We start from the raw sequence: 17,401 nt of genomic DNA on the forward strand, positions 1-17,401 counted from the left end.
TACTACCTAAAGTGATCTACAGAATTAATGCAATCCCATAACAGTACCATCATCGTTCTTTACAGATCTAGAAAAAATAATTCTACGCTTTGTATGGAACCAGAGAAGACATCGTGTAGGCAAAGCAATCTTAAGTAAAAAGAACAAACTGGGAGATATCAGTCTACCAGACTTTAAGCTGTACTATAAGGCTATAGTAATTAAAACAGCATGGTACTGGCACAAGAACAGAGACATAGACCTTTAGAACAGGACTGAGAATCCAGAGATGAAACCATCCACATATTGTCATCTAATCTTTGACAAAGCAAACAAAAATATACACTGGAGAAAAGAATCTCTTTTCAATAAATGGTGCTGGGAAAACTGGATAACTACATGCAGAAGATTGAAACTGGATCCCCACCCCTCATCTCTAACAAAAATCAATCCATGATGGATAACAGACTTAAACCTAAGGCATGAAACCTTAAGAATCCTAGAAGAAAATGTAGGGAAGACTCTTTCAGACATTGGCCTAGGCAAAGAATTTATGAAGAAGACCCTGAAAGCAATCACAGCAAACAAAAATAAATAAATGGGACCTGATCAAATTAAAAGGCTTTTGCACAGCCAAGGAAACTATCTTTAGAGCAAATAGACAGCCTACAGCCTACAGAATGAGAGAAAATATTTCCTCTCTACATATCCGATAAAGGGCTGATAACAAGAATCTATCTAGAACTCAACAAAATCAACAAGAAAAAATCAAACAACCCTATCAATAAATGGGCAAAGGACACGAACCGAAACTTTTTAAAAGAAGACAGAATAATGGCCAGCAAACATATAAAAAAATGCTCAACATCTCTAATCATTAGGGAAATGCAAATCAAAACCACAATGAGCTATCACCTAACCCCAGTAGATTGGCCTTTATCAAAAAATCCCAAAGCAACAAATGCTGGCAAGGATGTGGAGATATAGGAACACTCTTACACTGCTGCTAGGACTGAAAATTAGTGCATTCTCTGTGGAAAAGAATGGAGATACCTCAAAGAGCTAAAAAATAGAAATATCATTCAATCTAGCAATAGCACTATTAAGCATCTACCCAAAAGAGCAAAAGACATTCTATAATAAAGACATCTGCACCCAAATGTTTATGGCAGCCCAATTGCCTATTGCAAGGATGTGGGAACAACCCAAGTGCCCATCAATTCATGAGTGGATTATTAAAATTTGGTATATGTATACAATAGAATATTACTCAATTATATAAAATGACGGTGATCTAGCACCTCTTATATTTTCTTGGATAGAGCTTGAGCCCATCCTCGAAAGTGAGGTATCACAAGAATGGAAGAATAGGCACCACGTGTACTAGCCATCAAATTGGCACTAACTGATCAACACTAAGGTGCTCACACAGTAGTAATATTCTTTAGGGGTTGGGGGGTTGGCGGTGGGTAAACTCACAACTAAAGGACGCGGTAGTGGGGAAAGGGCCACACTTCAAATCATGGTTTGGGTTGGGCAAAGTCATAACATATAACCAAAATGTTTGTACCTTCATAATATTCTGAAATAAAATTAAAAAAAGAAGTAAAATTATACAAAAAAAAAAAAATTAAACTATTTCCAAGTAACTTAACTGAGTCCCAGAACAGAGCTCAAGAATATTTAAGAGTATATAGAAATACCAAGTACCCATCATGTCAAATTCACATCTGGAATCCAATCAAACTTTACCAGGAAGGCAGGCAAAAAAGTAGAAAAATGTGACCCAAAATGAACAGATTTAAATCAGTCAATAGAAATAGACCCAGAAATGACACAGATGATATAACTAGTGAAGACATTAAAGCAATAATAATGTAATATATTGTATATGTTAAAGATGTTAGAGGAAAGCATGAACACATTAAGGTGAGGAAAATCCTCACCTACCACACTAGGAAGTCAATAAATGCATATAATATTTAGATAAATGGTCATAACCACAAGAAAAATATTAAAAGTGATTCTTTTCAAGATATATCATGTTTATGAATTGAAAGACTCGATATTTATTGTTATAATGTCTTTTATTCCTAAATAAATCTATAGGTTCAATGTAATTCTAATCAAAATTGTAGCAGGCTTTTTGTGAAAATTGGCAAGTTGATTCTATGCAAAGAACCTAACGAATATTGGAGATGAAGAACAAAGCTGAAGGATATATAATATTATATGTCAATACTTTATTAAGATAGGGTGATACTGGCAGAACGATAGGCCAATGAAATAGAGTAAAGAGTTTAGAAACAGACTCACACATGTACAGTTACCTGACTTATACAAAAGCATCACTACAATCTAGTGAGGAAAGGATATCCTTTTCAACAAATAATACCAAGTCAATTGGATATCGATATAGAAACAAATCACACTCAATCCCATATAGAAACAAATGACACTTGATCTCACATCACCCATAAAAATTATTCAAAATGGGTAATGGAAAAACCATAGAGTTTCTAGAAGAAAAGAGATTTAGTCCATGAATTAGGAATATGCAAAAATTCTTTAAGTACAACACAAAAGCATTAATCTTTTTTTAAAAAAGACTAGTAAATTGAACTTCATTAAAATTAAAAACTTCTGTTGAACAAAAGACTTCATTAAGAGAGTAAAGCCACACGCTAGAGCAAGATATTTTACATATGCACACACACATATATGTGCATGTACATGCACATGTCATATACGTAGTCATTCATATATTTATGAAAATAACCAAAGACTCATATCTATTAATAGAATATATAACTCTTACACCCCAGTTTTTAAAATGAACAAAAGACTTGAATCAATATCTAACAATAGACAATAGACAAATGACTAGTAAATACATAAAAAGGGCCTGAAAATCATCACTTATCAGAGAAATGTCAATTTAAACCATACTGAGATACTACTAGAGAACAGCTGAAATTGGGCTGACAGTCTCAAGTGATGACAAACATAAGTGTTATGGATTTAATTGTGACCCCCCAAAAAGATATGTTGAGGTCCTAACCCCCATTACCTCAGAATGTGATGTTATTTGAAAAGAGGGTCTCGACAGAGGTAATCAAGTTAAAATGAGATTACCATGGTGGGCCTTAATAGAGCATAACTGGTATCCTGATAAAAAGGGGAAATTTGGACACATAAACAGACATGCACAGGAAAAACTATGTGAAGAAACAGGGAGTATGCCAAGTGAAAGCAGAGGATTTGGAGTGAAGCCTTTGTAAGCCAAGAACTAAAGACTGCTGGCAAACCACCAAAAACTCAGAGAAAGGCATGGAACAGATTCTCCCTCCCAGCTCAGAAAGAACTGACTTGCCCGACACTTTGGTTTTGGACTTTCAGCCTCCAGAACTGTAAGACAATAAAAAACTGTGATTTTTTTTAAGCCAACCAATTTGTGGTACTTTGCTACAGCAGCCCTATGAAACTAATGCCAATGGGGATCAACTGGAATTCTCATACTTTGATGGTCAGAATGTAAATTGATTGAAACATTTTGGAAAACTGGCAGTGTCTAATGAAACTAAACATGCATATAACCTATAGCCCGACAGTTCCCCGTGTAAGTATATAACTAACAAAAATAAGTGCTTATATCCACCAAAACACATGCACAAGAATGTCTGTAGTAGCACTATTCATAGTATCCAAAAAGTAGAAACAACTCAAATATTTATCAATAGTAAAATGAATAAATTGTATCATCATTTAATGGAGTATTACAAAGCAATGAAAAAGAATGAACTACTGCTACATGCAATAACATTGCTAATCTTAGACATGGTATGAGCAAAAGAAGCTATATACAAAAGAGTTCATGCCATAACATTCTATTTATAAGAAGATCACAGACAAAACTAATTAATGGCAATAAAGATTCAACTTTGGAGAGTAGGTATTTACTAGGAGGGGGCCATGAGGAAACTGTCTGGAGTGCTACAAATGTTCTGTATTTTAATCTGAGCCATGCAAATGTGTATCTGTAAAACATTTTCAAGCTGTTCAGTTAAGATTTATGTACTTTATTGTATGTAAATAATATCTCAATAAAGGGCAAAAACAGTAATTTCCTCTGGAAAGTTGAATTAATGCATGAGAGGGATCAAACAAAAAAGTTCTTTGGTTCTATTTGATTTTTGATGTCTTAACACATATGTGCTCATATATTAATTTGATATAAATAATTTGTCAAAAACAGAACATAAATTTGTATTTTATAATTTTTAAAATCTAAATTTTAAACAAATTTTCCACATTTAAACTAGAAAGGAGTGAGCAGAAATCTTAGGAAGACATCTGTAGTAGCAACAAGATGATTCCTTTAGATTTCAAGTCAGTGGGTACACTAGGAGACCTCCTATCTGACCACTTTGTTGACACTACTATAAACTTCTTTATTCAAATGTGTGCTCTCAAACATCTTAAATTACAGGAAATATGGATCCTACCTATTCTGTAGCTTCTTTAGGCCAAGTTCATGTTTCTCTTTTTCCCAAGCTAGTTCCTTTCTCACTTGTTGAAGTTTGAAGGCTGTTTTTCTGTCAATCTCAGCACGAATTTTGGAATCTAGATCAAAATCCTGCAGATAATTACATTTGCTTTTATCAAAATGGGTACTTTATCAATCCTCCATTTCATATACAGATACAGATTTCTAAGTTTTGTCCTCAAATTCATACTGTGAAACTCCCAAATATCATAAAGTCTATCACAGAGGAAAAATAGCATACTTTTGACCTTACCTTCATAATATATGAAGAAAAGTTCTCAGAAATTAATAAAAATTCAAATAAAGTTACACATTTAAAGATTTTTCCCCACAATAAAAATAATGAATGTTATCAATATTTGGAGAGTGTACAAAGTTTTTAAAAAATACTCTCACCATCCCAAAGACACTACTGTTACATAACTAGTTCGTTACAGGGTAAGTTTATGGCCGAGCTGGCCATTAGCTGAACATCCCCTTGGGTATGACCCCACCCAGGAAAGATGGCAGTTCTTGGTGTCTTCTTTACATCACCAAGTTCTTGTTGAGTGTCCCCCATCAAGGGGTCCACTTTCTTCCATAAGGATACTTAGGGGCCTCAAGTTTCTTACCTTCATCCCTGGAAAAATATCAGAGCCTGCATTTACACTAGATCATGAACAGTAATTATTCATTCCAGAGGTGTTTGTTTTATTAATATTTAAGTAATGATGTGTGCAAAGTGCTTAGCCACAGTACTTACCTCAGTCGTTCTTTATCTTAAGTTATATCATCCATACTCTGGAAGTATCTACATTTTTCTTAGTAAAATAGCATACAGATCTTTTAACTATTACGAATTGGTCTTTCAACCACTATGAGTTAAACATTATGATTTCACCAAAGCATTTTTCATATGAAATTGGCATAGTGCTTCTAGAATTACAGGACTAAGTAATCCACGGGTATATTCAGAATGATAAATTCTAGGTTTTAACTTCATTAGACTCTTAACGGTAATTCCATTTGGGAAATAGTACAAAATGAAAAAACCAATTACTAGTAGGTACATGAGGCTTTGCAATAAGTCCCACAAGAAAAAAAATAAATACAAAATTGGCTTAAACAATTTTGTGATTGCTCCCCTAACTACCACTATACTAAGTCATCTTTTAAAAACTTTGTAGATCAACCAGGTACTATCTTTTCAATAGATCTGATGAATTACAGAAATGAAACCACAGAGAATCAAATTATACAAGTATCTACCCAACAGATATTTTGGCTAGATACAATGAGTCGATAACCAGATTCAAACTTATATCCATATCTTATCTTGTTACCAAAAAAAGTGTGAGGTATCTAAGTGCAATACAAAACTTTGTGTTATGTAAAGAGGCTCATCTGCTGCCAACCCATGTGGTGTGTCAAGTTCTACAGTAGTTTAGTTGCTACACACACACTGGCCAGATAAAGGGAAGTATAAAGATGATTTTAAGTGTTTTTACTTGCCGCCAAAATATTAGTCTTGATTCATGAATAGCATATGTTAAAATTAAAATTAAAATTATTTTAGGCTTACTGTCCGTTTAAACTGCATATGCTTTGGTAATTCTTTATTCATTTCTAATAGCTTCCTAAATTCATTCCTCAAAGCTTTGAGTTGTTCTCTCTTCCCAGCCTTTATTTCTTCCACTTCTTTCATTAACTTGTCATGTTCTCTTTTTCTCCTGGCATTCTCAATACTGAAAACAGAAATTTAAAACAATAACAGGTTATGATACAGAAATAAGGTAAGAGAAAATTACTATTTAGTAACTTGGAAATTCATTTAGCTTGGTCAACTTCTGCACAATGTTGGTTGGTTTTGCAAAAACTCAGGCCTTGATTTTTTATCAAAAATCCCCATACCTGTAGGCTTTGGGATCTTCAATATCTTTTGGAATTGGCTCTGCATCCATTCCAAACTATAAGAAGAGAAATAAAAGATTAGCCCTTTAAAACTACATAATATTTCTCTTAAAATATGTAGGAAGAAGTAAATTGAAGAGGTTTTTTTTTTTTGGTTTTTTTTCCTGACAGTTTCTATCAACTGTAGGTCTAAAAAGTAGTTTCACAAAAAACAAACTAGGGGAAAATTACAGTTGACTAAACTTATTTGTTTTTTTCTCATTTAAAGGGGTAGGTAGGAAAAGTCTCGAAAACTAATTATATGTTTGCAAAATGTTAATATCACTGTAATTCCCCTCCAAAATGTGAATTACTAATATTCATGTGTTACAGAGAATTCACAAAAAAAGTTCTAGATCATTTATTTCAAAATGCTGTTTTTAACACATCCCTTCATTATATGCATACTTCCCCAAAATACCTCAGTGTGTCCTAGGAAGATTTTAAAATATATGTATTTGTTAACTTAAAGCATTTTATATGAGCTTATCAAAAGAAGACATAAAATGGAAAATGCAAAGAACAATATAATTCCCTTCCTTGAAAGAGAGAGATATGAAATCAGAAATCTCCCTTTAAGAAGGAAATAACTTTAAATTAAGGGAAATTAAGAAGTGAATCACTTAAAAGTACTTTGATTATTCAGGCGCTGTGCTGTATAATGTCTTAATCTGTGATTTTAAGGAAGAGGAATTATAACTCAGTGAACAAAACAAAGTTTTAGTTTGCTAACTCATCAGTTCACAAGTAAAACTAAACTTGTTTATTCTCTGTTCTCTTTCATAACAGATAGGTCTCCATTTTGCTGTATTCTTTGTAAAGAAATAAAGACTCTTTTGAGCAAGTTGTTTTATTATAGTCTTCATACATATGAAATGTAAACACATATATTTATGGAAGTCAATGTTTATGACTTCAATAAAAGTGAAGTCATAGAACATGACCAATGTAAGAGACAGTGATAGCTAATAAATTATAGTTACTATTAATCACTTAGGACATAAATTGATTGAATTTTATTTATTTTTTATTCTTCTATTGGCCAGAGCTAAGTCCCTTGGTTCTCTAATATCAGTATGATTTCCAAGGTTTGATACTGATACTCAGCCAATTGTCTCCTGGCCACAGCTGTTTGCAATAAAGTTGAGTTAAACAAAGGTGCTTCCAACAGTTCCAAAATAAAGGCAAATGAGTCTTAATCCTGGCTGCACATCAGAATCATGTGAAGGATATTCTGTAAAACACTGAAGTCTGGGCCTCACCTTCAGAAATTCCAATTTAATTGTTCTTGGTGAGGCTCAGGCATCTGCACTTCTAAGGATTCCCCAGCTGATTTTAAAGTACAGTAAGAACCTTAAACCTACGCAGAGCTTGGTTTTTTGTGGGTTTTTAAAAGCTTCTAATTTTGCCTTCTTAAAAGCAGAGTTTATTTCAGTGATTTAAGAAATATCGATTGCAGCCAGAAATAAAAAGATACATTCAAATGTGAAATAAATTTTTTTCTATCCAATACAGGTTTCTATAGAGAGGGCTGGAACTAGGCAGAAAGATATTCTCCTTGTTCATATACTGTCCCTTCTGTAATTCCTCTTTCTGAGCTGGACCCTTCCTAAAGAGTAGCCCAAACTCCCAATTTTGCTGCTATTAAAAGAAATGAAAATTTACCTGCTCATATCTTCCCTATATTCTTTGTGTGTTCTTTTGAAGTAGGCTACCTGTTAAATGGGAAGCCAGTATGGTCTAGGAATTTTAACTATAATCTTTCTAATACAATTCCTTAGTCTTTAAGAGCAATTCTAATGGTTATTAAATATTGACTTTATCCAAAGGAACCACTTTGATAACAGAAAATTCAGGTTCTATGACAGGACAAAAGGATATAATTTGGGGATCTGAACCCTCAAGCTTCATCATGAAGCCAATAATCTATTCTGCCTAAGAGTAGAATAATTTATACTGAATCTTTTGATCATGACTCACATTGTCATATTCTAAAAGTAAGGACAATAATATTTTTACAACCCCTTTCAAAAGTACATTTTATGTTGTACAGGCTATACATGCCCCTTACAAAATGAATAAATGAGTAAATGAAAAGCAAAATATATATCTGAAAAAAATTGTGCACTTTGAGAAAAAAAGAAACTTTGATTAAGAAAGAGATTGACCTAGAAACATTGACACATGCTTTCTTAATCTGGGGAATTCCACACCTTTAATAATAATGAGAATTTAACATCTTTAATATTTGATATAGAAAAATCAGAAAGTCAAAATTATAGTACTGGTAGGAAGACAGGAGTACAAGGTGAATGTGTCTAAATAGTTTTCAATTTTTAAAGAACATAAACAATTTTATCATCACTATTTTAAAATAAAGTTTGCTGTTGTTAATTAACTGTTTAGTTAGTTTACATACCCTGGAAGATGGCACTTTGGCCTTCATGTCTTTCTTTAACATATATTCAGAAAAAATATTGAAAACAAAGATATTACTATCTGTTCCAGCAGTCATCAAGAAACGGTCATCAAAGCTAGTAGTGATGCTTTTAATACATCCATAATTATTGTCATGCACATTGAAGTGCCAGTAGTCCTCCAAAGTGGTCAGGGAAGGATCATTCTCACTTAAGAGATAGACTCGAATTGCTCCATTTCTCATTCCACAAAACATCATAGTTTGGTTAACGCTATAAAACAAAAAAGGAAAGTAAATTGTTCTTCCTATTAATCTGAAAATACTGTTCAATTTTAAATTAATGGACAAATGACTAAATCTTTAATAACAAAGTTGTTACGGACTGAATTGTATACCCCCAAAATTCACATGTTGAAGCCCTAACTCCTCAGAATGTAACTATATTTTGAGATAGGGTCTTTAAAGAGGTCATTAAGTTAAAAGGAGAACATTAGGGTGGGTCCTAATCCAGTCTGACTGGTATCCTTATCAGAAGAGGAGATTAAGACATGGAGGGGGACAAGAGGATGTTATAGAACAGAGGAAAGACCATAGGAGGACACAGCAAGAAGGCAGATAGCTGTAAGTCAAGGAGAGAGGCCTCAAGAGAAACCAAACCTGCTAACTTGATGTTGGAGCTCTAGCCTCCAGAACTGCGAGAAAACAAATTTCTGTTGTTTAAGCCACCCAGTCTGTGGTATTTTGTTGTGGCAACCCTAGCAAACGAATACAAAAGGATAGAGAAAAAAGCCAATTTGAAATTTGGAGCTATTATATTCGGTCTTCAGAAGCATAATTGGCATAGAAGCCCAGTTCTCAATTATTAAAGGGCTAATGATTAAATATGTGATTTCCCCAGAAAGAACCTTTCATTGTAACCCTGACTCTTTATTATCTGACCAGTAGTAGCATCCTCCTAACTAAGAGAAGGTAAATACATACAATTTAACTGTATGATAAACAGAAATTCTGACAGAATATCTGAAGGGGAATTTAAATATCATTTCAGGATTAGCTTTGATTCTATGTATTCATTTGATTTATTTAACCAAACATTGTTTGAGTACCCTTTCATTTGGATGGATCTTTAAAAATGGACAATATCCATGATGGACAAAAACATATATGCTAATGAAATACAGTTTTTTAGAGCTTTTTGAAACTCTGCTCACCTGAAAGTGATAGTTTGGACAGGATTATTCTCTGTATCCTCAAGAAAATGGAAATCAAAAGGTTCATCTTTCTGTTCTTGGAAATTGCTACTCTTGTCATAAGGGGGGAATTCACAGTGATATAGAAAACCAGAATCATAACCACCCTGGAAAAGAGATAAATAACATAAAAGGTGGGACTTAAACATAACACATATGAATGCATGAAGATTTTATTACTTCAAATTTTAAAACAGAAAATAGATGTTTTAAACCACCTATTTCTATGATTAGAGATAGGTTTATTCTTTTCATAAAGTATCTCCCTTGTCCATTTATATGCAACTATATAATTATACTAATAAAAACCTTATGGTGGCCCGGCACGGGGCTCACACCTGTAATCCTAGCACTTGGGAGGCCGAGGCGGCTGGATCATTTGAGCTCAGGAGTTCGAGACCAGCCTGAGCAAGAGCAAGACCCTGTCTCTACTAAAAATAGAAAGAAATTATCTGGCCAACTAAAAATATATAGAGAAAATTAGCCGGGCATGGTGGTGCATGCCTGTAGCCCCAGCTACTTGGGAGGCTAAGGCAGAAGGGTTGCTTAAGCCCAGGAGTTTGAGGTTGCTGTGAGCTTGATGCCACGGCACTCTAGCCTGGGCAACAGAGCGAGACTCTGTCTCAAAAAAAAACCAAAACCTTATGGTGATTTGTTTCCACTTAAAAGTCAATGAAAGAGAACTATCACTTCTACCTACTGAATTCCATTTTATTTCTTCAGGTATTATTCTGAATAAACAATATTTAATAATAGGTTTTTGTAGGTCATTGTTTTTACAGCTACCTTTCAATCTAGGATAACTTTAAACACTGTTAATTTTCCACAAAGGGCTATTTAAGAAAAATTTGTCCATCTAGTGAGAAGACAAGTGATAATCTGGAAGAGCTGTATTGCTCCAACTCAAATTTGCTTTCTCTCTATATATAGACCAGAGATCCCTTATTACAGGAAATAAATTAAGAACCAGAACATCTTTATAATCAATAAATGAATAAATAAGAAAGAGAAGATATCAATATGATGACCTCTGAAAATCAAATTACTAAATTTTTACTTTTGACAATGACAGGCTAGAGTGTTTCAGCCAAACTGTCCCACTGCGGACAAACAGAACAGAAAAAAAATTTTTTTTAAATATGTTGGAGGCATTGGAAAGCTACCAAAATAGAAGGTAAAAAAGGAGAATAAAGGAATATAGAATTGGTGTCACAAATAGAAATCATTAGTAAAATGGTAGATTTAAATGAAAATATATTAGTAATTACATTAAATGCGAATGGACACAGTATTAACACTTTATGAAAAGACAAAGATCACTCTATAGGATAAAAAAAAGTCTAAACATTTGCTGTTTATAAGAGACATAGTTTCAATATAAGGGTATCAAAAGGTAAAGGAAATAGAAGAATCCTTAATAACTCTTGAGGTTTTAGCCTAGTAACTAGAAGGATGATGGTCTCATTTACTAAGATGGAGATGGAGCAGGTTTGCATGGGGCAAGCATGGTTTAAAAGTTATGTTTTGGACATGTTAATTTTGAGGTGCCAAGTAGAACTGTCAGTTGTATATGCAAGTCTGAAGTCGAGAGTAGAAGTCAGGACTAGATATAAATATCTGAAATTCATTGGCAGATAAATGATATTTAAAGCCATGAGACTGAGTAAAGTTACCTTAACAAGAAAGAGGGGGTCCAAGACCACACTCTGGAGTACTTCAAACTTCACAGCTTATTCGACAAATGAAAAGCCAGCAATAGAGGCTGAAAAGGAGCAGCCAGGAGAATGTGATGTCTTGAAAGCCAAGAGAAGGAAGAATATTGAGAAGAATGGAAGGCCAACTCTATCAGATGCTTCTGAAAGGTCAATGGACAGAGAATTGACCACTGACCACTTGTCAGTACAGAAATCACTGGTGAAGTGAAGTGATGGAGAGAGAAGGCTGACTGGAATGGGTTGAAGACCAAATAGAAGAAGAAGTGAAACCAGCCTACAGATGACTCTTTAAAGAAGTTTTCTATAAAGGAGCAGTGGAGGGAAAGGAAAGAAAATCTAGGTAAGTACTGGAGCATGTATATGGTCATGATAAGAACTGAATAAAAAAGAGAGAAGATACAAGAAACCAAGTGGCTTATCTCAAAAGTAAAGTTTTTTAGAAAGTAAGGAGGGATGGGATCAAGAGACCATCAGGAACAGCATCCTTGGAAAGTTGCAAGGAACCATTCACCAATTATAATAATAGGCAAAGCAGACAAAATATATATAGATCCCTGTAGGGTGTTAGATCTAATTGAGACAAGAAAAGAAAATTCTATCTGATTGCTTTTATCTTCTCTGTGAAATGTGAGAGGAGGTTATGATTCAGAGTAAGGGAAGGAACAAAATATTTGAGTGAAGAAGAAAGAATTGAAGCAGTAATTTGGAAAGTGGATATGGCTGGGCAGTAGAGTTAGCCTGTAGCATCAGTGCTGATTTGAGAACTGCAGTCATGACTTCAAAATGAGACTGGTTTTTCTACAGCATCTGCTTGGCTGCAGGCACGGAGTTGGCAAATCTTTGGATCAAGCAGAGTTGGCATCACTACCTCTGTGAGCTATGCTTTAATCTTGTTCACTGGTGTAGCTTAATGGTTAAGAGCACAGACTCTGGACCCAGACTGCCTGAGTCCAGATCCTGGTTTCACCTCTCATTAGTTACATGACCTTGGATAAGTTACATAACATCTACATGCCTTGGTTTCTTCATATGTAAAATGCAATAATAATGGCACTTATTTTGTACATTGGTTAAGTAAATTACTTGGGATAGTACCTGGTACAGAATGAGCAGGTTACCACATTTAACAAATACATACACAGGATACTCAGCTAAATTTAAATTTCAGATAAACCAAAAATAATTTTTTAGTGTAAATATGTCCCTTATAATATTTATTTGGCAAACCTAAATGTAAGCACTAAATGTATTTGTTAAACAATGAATAATTTTTGCATCTGTTTCCAGGACACTGCAAATCTATTCCATTGCATTATAGTTAATTGTTTCTGTGCCTCCTTCCCTCATTAGGAAACTTCCTGAAGGCCAAAACCATGTCTTATTTAACCCTGCACCCCTTGAACTCCACACAATAATCATCATTAATAATTGTTTCATAAAACACAGAAGACAAATAGAAAGGATATAGGAACTAATAAATGGAGTCCTATGGTGCCTCCAACACTGTATTCCATCCTTCTTTCTGCTTGCCTCCTTGGAAGTTGCTAAAAAAGATACATTTCTAGGAAAAGTGGAAGAGGGGAAGAGTCAACCCTCATCACTCCTTACAGCAACAGTCCTTGATTAGTCATTGTCCTGGCCTCGCCAAAAACGTGGGACCAATTATGCATTAGTAATGATCTTCCACATATACATCTATGAGAAATTGTGGGGTTTTTTGTGGATAGAACTGAAAATTGTGACAAATTTATAACAAAAAACATCTTGCCTTGCAATAGATTGATAAAATGTTTCATGATATGAGTAGAAAGTATATAACTGAAGGATGTATTCATACAACATTGTGACGTCCCTGGTACTTATATTTCTAATTTCCATTTTCCCTTCTTCCTTCAGGTTCAGGGTGGCAATGAGACCATCTAAGAACATTTACCTTCCTAGACTTCCATATGGGCACATAGCACAGTTGCAGATTGAGATGTAAGCAAAAGTCTACTGGATAACACTGCCATAAAAGCTATTATTTTCAAAATTAAAAAACAACAATCTCATCTGGAAAACCCCTTCACCTTTTGCCCTTCTACACTTGATCCTTCTCCCCGGTGACCTGGCTGGAACATTTATGATTGTCAAAATAATAATAGCACAAGTAGACATATAGAAGAGATGTTAAGATAATATAAAAACAACTATAATTCACATCCACTCATCAAAATTCACAGCAACAATAATAGTTAATAAATGAAGTCTTAACATCAGGGTTAGAAAGAATATGGTGACAAATGGTGACTATAAACTATATTGGAATAGGGCTGAGGTAAAAATGATTGCATTATTACTTACCAAAGAAACCCAGAACTTCCCTGGCTCAGAGTAAAACCCACAGAGGATGGGAGAGGGGGTTGGTGGAATAAAGATTGCCGGCAATGGCTCCTCCTCCTCTTCCTCCGCTGCCTCCTCCTCCTGGAATTCTTTTTCTCCATCTTCTCCCGTCTCTTCTGCTGCCTTCCTCCTCATTTCCTCCCTTTCCTTCTCCTTCAACTTCTTTTGTTGCTCTCTCTTTTCAATTTCTATTAATCTCTTTTAAAAGAGACATTAAGTAGATATAAAAACAACCTTAACATTCATTCATTTACACTATTGAGGATGACAAAGAAAGTCGAAGGAAAATAGAGTTCTAGAAAACTCACAGCCCTGATGTAACAAATAATAACATTTGAAAATAATTATCACTGTGAGGATATATGTTATCATCAAAACTTGCAAATCATCAGAATGACTGTCATTTTGGTTTTACCCCCATCGATGCTGGTTTTATAGAAATTATTTGGTCACTTTTTCCTAAATAGAGAAGATAAATACAGTTTCCCTCAGAGCCTATCACTGTCAACCCGGGAGTTACGTGGACTGAAATAGTCCACGAGTACAGTTTTTTCCAACTTTAGTAACAGTGTGATGTAGGTCCCCGTCATGTATCAACCGTCCACTGCAAAAGCCCCTGACACTGATATTCATGCTGCCCATCTTTCACCTCTTCATTCTGTTTACACCTCAGAATTCTCTCTCTAATTTATACGATCTCATCACATCAATCCCCTCCTCAAAAACTGCCAATGGATCCCAATGGTCTAAACTGAAATGTCTTGGCTGGCATTTAAGGGGGTCCATGCCCTGGTCACATACTCTTGCTATGCCCCCCCACAAATTGCATCCCTCTGTTTCACCAGTTCAATCTTCATTTCCTGAAAACACTGAAACTCTCACAACCCTGCCTTCCCTCAGGATGTTCTCCCAGCCTGTGTTGCCATCCTCCCCATTCTCACCCTCTCAAAATTCCTCCTATTCTTTAAGTCCTAAATGTAACTTCCATGCAGCCATCTTTGACCTCCTCCTACCCCTCCATCAGTCATCTGTCCTTTCCTCTGCACGCCCCTAAAATTCCTTATTTTGCACTTTAATTTCAGTATCTATTCACTATTGCTTTCTAACAGTTAGCTGCTTTCCTACCAGATTATAAACTCCTTAAGGTCTATGTTTTATTCTTCCTTGTATTCCCCAGCATTTAACACCGGATATTTTATATTCTAAAGAAAGAAAAATATTAGAAGATAATGCTTCAAAAATATTCCATACCAGAATGTTAGATTTGATACTTGAGAAATGGAAACATTTTATGCACATGTCTTTGATTTCATAGGAGACTACTTTGTTATCATCCTCTTCCTTTATAGTGGGAAGTGGAGCTTCAAGAACATAGCCATTCTCACAGATAATAAGTAAAGTGCTTTCAGGCTAAAAAAAAGAAAGAGCAAACATATCATTTACATTTAGGCAAATGTTTAGAAGCATAGCTCTAAAAGATTATAAACCAGAAAAAATATTATTACTATGTATATTAACCATGTTTAAAAGATACTTAATTCCTCACTGCAGTTATTGGTAGTAAGTCAAGCTTAGTACTAATTATTATTATATAATTACTAATTAATAAGGTAATTGTTAAAATTAGATTTGGTTTCTTTATAGATGCCATAACATATTTTCTGAGCCAAATATGTGGTTGTGAAATCTGTTAGCCTAAAAGGCTGAATATTAAAATTAAGACTGCCAAGAAAAATCTGCAGTATTTGGATGGCATAGTCAGTCTCAGCCTCCTTTCATAGGTCATTCTCTATCTGCCTGAGTTCATTAAATGTAAATGTTCCTAAGGTTTTTTTCTCTTCCTTCTTTTTTCTCAACAAGCATTCCCTGGGAAATCTTATAGCCTTCATTACCACTCACATGTAATTAGATTCCAAATTAATCTTTCCAGCCCAAACATCACTCTTGGCTCCAAAACCAAGTATTTAACTATGAATGGGACATCGCCATCTTGATATTTCACAGACACATTATTCGAAATGTTTATAGTTTAGTGATTTCATTCTACAATTATTTGTTACGTGCCTACTATGTAACCAGCATTTTGTTAAGTGCTAGGGATAAAATAATAATAAGAAAAACAGATACAGTCTCTGCCATTATGGAGCTTGCCTCCAATGGGAGAGCCTGTCATTTAACAAATCACATAAATACATATAAATTATAAGTGCCAAAGTGCTGGAGAGGTGCCACAAGAACAAGTAGGTTGTGCAATGCTTTTGAGAAGGTGGTATCTGAGATTCAAGGTGAAGGATGAATAAATTATAATTATATGATGAATTAGAGGAGGGTATGAAGGAGCATGCTGTATTAAGTAAACACCATGTGCAAAGGTCCTGTGGCACATTTGAGCTCACAAGAGAATTATGGGCTTGGGCGGCATCACCTATGGCAAGAGAACAGAATAAGAAATGAGATTGGGAGAGCCTTAGGAAAACTTAACACTCAATGGCTGGGTGAAGGAGACTGAGGAAGAATAACAAGACGTGGGAGAGAGAACCAGGAAAGCATAGTATCAGAAAAGTCAAAGGGAGATGGTATTTCAAGTAAGGAAAGGTCAACAGGGTCAAATGATGCTAAGAGGTCAAGAAAGATAAGAACTAAATATTAAATAGATATCATTGGTGCTTTTAGAAGAGCTGATTTGGTGGAATAATAAGATTAAAATCCAGGCAAGAGCACATAAAGGAGAGAGTGATATGTAAGGACATGGAGTCTGTGGGAATAGTCAGTGCTCTTGAGAAAGTCAGCTTCTAAGAGAGATGGGGCAGTAGCTAGAGGCTAATATGAGATCAAGGAATTTACCCTTTTTAAGTGGGAGAGACAAAAACATATTTAAATACTGAAGGAAACAATCCAGTAAACAGGTGAGGTTAACTTTATATGACAAGAAATAATGTGCCATATTGAAAAAAAGTGGAAGGGAGTAGAAACAAAAGGACAAGAGGCAGAACTGGCAGTCAGCAGGAATGGAGACAGCTCCTCTACTGTAAAAGACGGAGGAAGCGCAGGAGCATACAGAGATAAACGGGATTTTCTGTTTGGTAGTGGGAAGTGAAGGAGCTCCTGCCTGAGGGCTCCTAGATCTTCAATGAATTAAGTGATGCTGAGAGTGAAAGTGGGAGTAGGGGGCTTGAAGCTT

General features: G+C 34.9%; 1 protein-coding gene across 1 annotated transcript in view; it reads right to left on the reverse strand.

Moving 5' to 3' along the window:
* CFAP44 (cilia and flagella associated protein 44) overlaps positions 1-17,401 on the reverse strand; it is a 103,519-nt gene that overhangs the window by 33,266 nt on the left and 52,852 nt on the right. The window contains exons 15-21 of the mRNA XM_069472618.1: positions 15,472-15,630; positions 14,182-14,418; positions 10,085-10,230; positions 8,874-9,144; positions 6,416-6,471; positions 6,087-6,249; positions 4,485-4,615 (exon numbers count right to left, since the gene is read on the reverse strand). Of these exons, the coding sequence (XP_069328719.1) occupies positions 4,485-4,615; positions 6,087-6,249; positions 6,416-6,471; positions 8,874-9,144; positions 10,085-10,230; positions 14,182-14,418; positions 15,472-15,630 (1,163 nt within the window). The remainder of the gene's footprint in view (positions 1-4,484; positions 4,616-6,086; positions 6,250-6,415; positions 6,472-8,873; positions 9,145-10,084; positions 10,231-14,181; positions 14,419-15,471; positions 15,631-17,401) is intronic.

This window comes from Eulemur rufifrons, chromosome 7 (genome assembly GCF_041146395.1).
Source record: "Eulemur rufifrons isolate Redbay chromosome 7, OSU_ERuf_1, whole genome shotgun sequence".
NCBI classification, from domain to species: domain Eukaryota; kingdom Metazoa; phylum Chordata; class Mammalia; order Primates; family Lemuridae; genus Eulemur; species Eulemur rufifrons.